Below are 1,007 nucleotides of genomic sequence, written 5' to 3'. Positions count from 1 at the left end.
CCCAAAGAAACAAGAGATGTAAATTTACATCTAAATCTCAGAATCTCAAGACTTACCTAGCTTGTCTTTCAGCTTCACAATCTCAATGTTATTTAATGAACCATCATCCTTCCTCGTTTCCAGGTAGAACATAGTAAGTCCCCGTGGTTTCTGGTAGAAAAAATAACATAGATAAAAGTAATCAAACTGTATCAGATATTTTGAAGTTAAAGAATACAGCCTAAATTCAAAATCTATATTTAGCACATTGTAAGCCACCAAAGCAGTTCAATTTAAGTTAAAGTAAAGATGAAATTATCACATACTAATAATCACACAGTAACACACAGAACTCATACAGAGCCCACTGGATCTTACTAGTCCATTATTCCATTACACTAACAATCCACACACAAGCACCCAAACCTTGTGAATATACTCATCTTCCTGTTTCACAATCCCATTATGGAAATCATCAAATGCTAGCAGTAACTAAGCTAAAAGAAATCCACATCACACAGATTAATAACACCATCACAACAACCATCTCATACAACCCACCAGACCTCATAAAACTTACACCCCATCTCACCAGACCTCATAAAACTATCCATCTCACCAGTTAATGATATCTTCCCACCAATCATCACAAGCTAGCTCCTCATCTCTTTCAAGGACACACAAGCATCTTACAGGCTCAGGTTCCTCTTCTGAAATAATGTTGGCAAGGGTCAGGGTCATGTCAGAGTCTGTGGCTGAGCTGAACCACTTGTAGCCGAAGAGCTGATGTGTTCCATTGGCTTCCTCTACTGCTACTGTTTCCGTTGATCCACTCACATCTGAGCCACCTGTGTATCATTTGCATTATGTATATTGCCCATACCCAGAGAGACTGCTATATATCAACTGCTACTGCTACATACCTTTTCATATATCACACATTATTTAATCAGTTATAAGATTCTCTCTAAACAAAATCTTTGGTGAAGTCAAATTTGGGAATAAGCATACTAGTATGTTGTGTTATA

At 37.4% G+C, this 1,007-nt stretch overlaps 1 protein-coding gene across 2 annotated transcripts in view; it reads right to left on the bottom strand.

Moving 5' to 3' along the window:
• LOC119585023 (acyl-CoA dehydrogenase family member 11-like) overlaps positions 1-1,007 on the bottom strand; it is a 9,396-nt gene that overhangs the window by 4,960 nt on the left and 3,429 nt on the right. For both annotated transcript variants that reach the window (XM_037933640.1, XM_037933641.1), the window contains exons 7-8: positions 673-827; positions 57-150 (exon numbers count right to left, since the gene is read on the bottom strand). In XM_037933640.1, coding sequence (XP_037789568.1) covers positions 57-150; positions 673-827 — 249 coding nt within the window. The remainder of the gene's footprint in view (positions 1-56; positions 151-672; positions 828-1,007) is intronic.

The sequence above is a fragment of the Penaeus monodon genome, chromosome 19, assembly GCF_015228065.2.
Source record: "Penaeus monodon isolate SGIC_2016 chromosome 19, NSTDA_Pmon_1, whole genome shotgun sequence".
NCBI lineage: Eukaryota > Metazoa > Arthropoda > Malacostraca > Decapoda > Penaeidae > Penaeus > Penaeus monodon.
The sequence above is the reverse complement of the archived record's forward strand: the minus strand, read 5'-3'. Positions and strand labels throughout refer to the sequence as shown.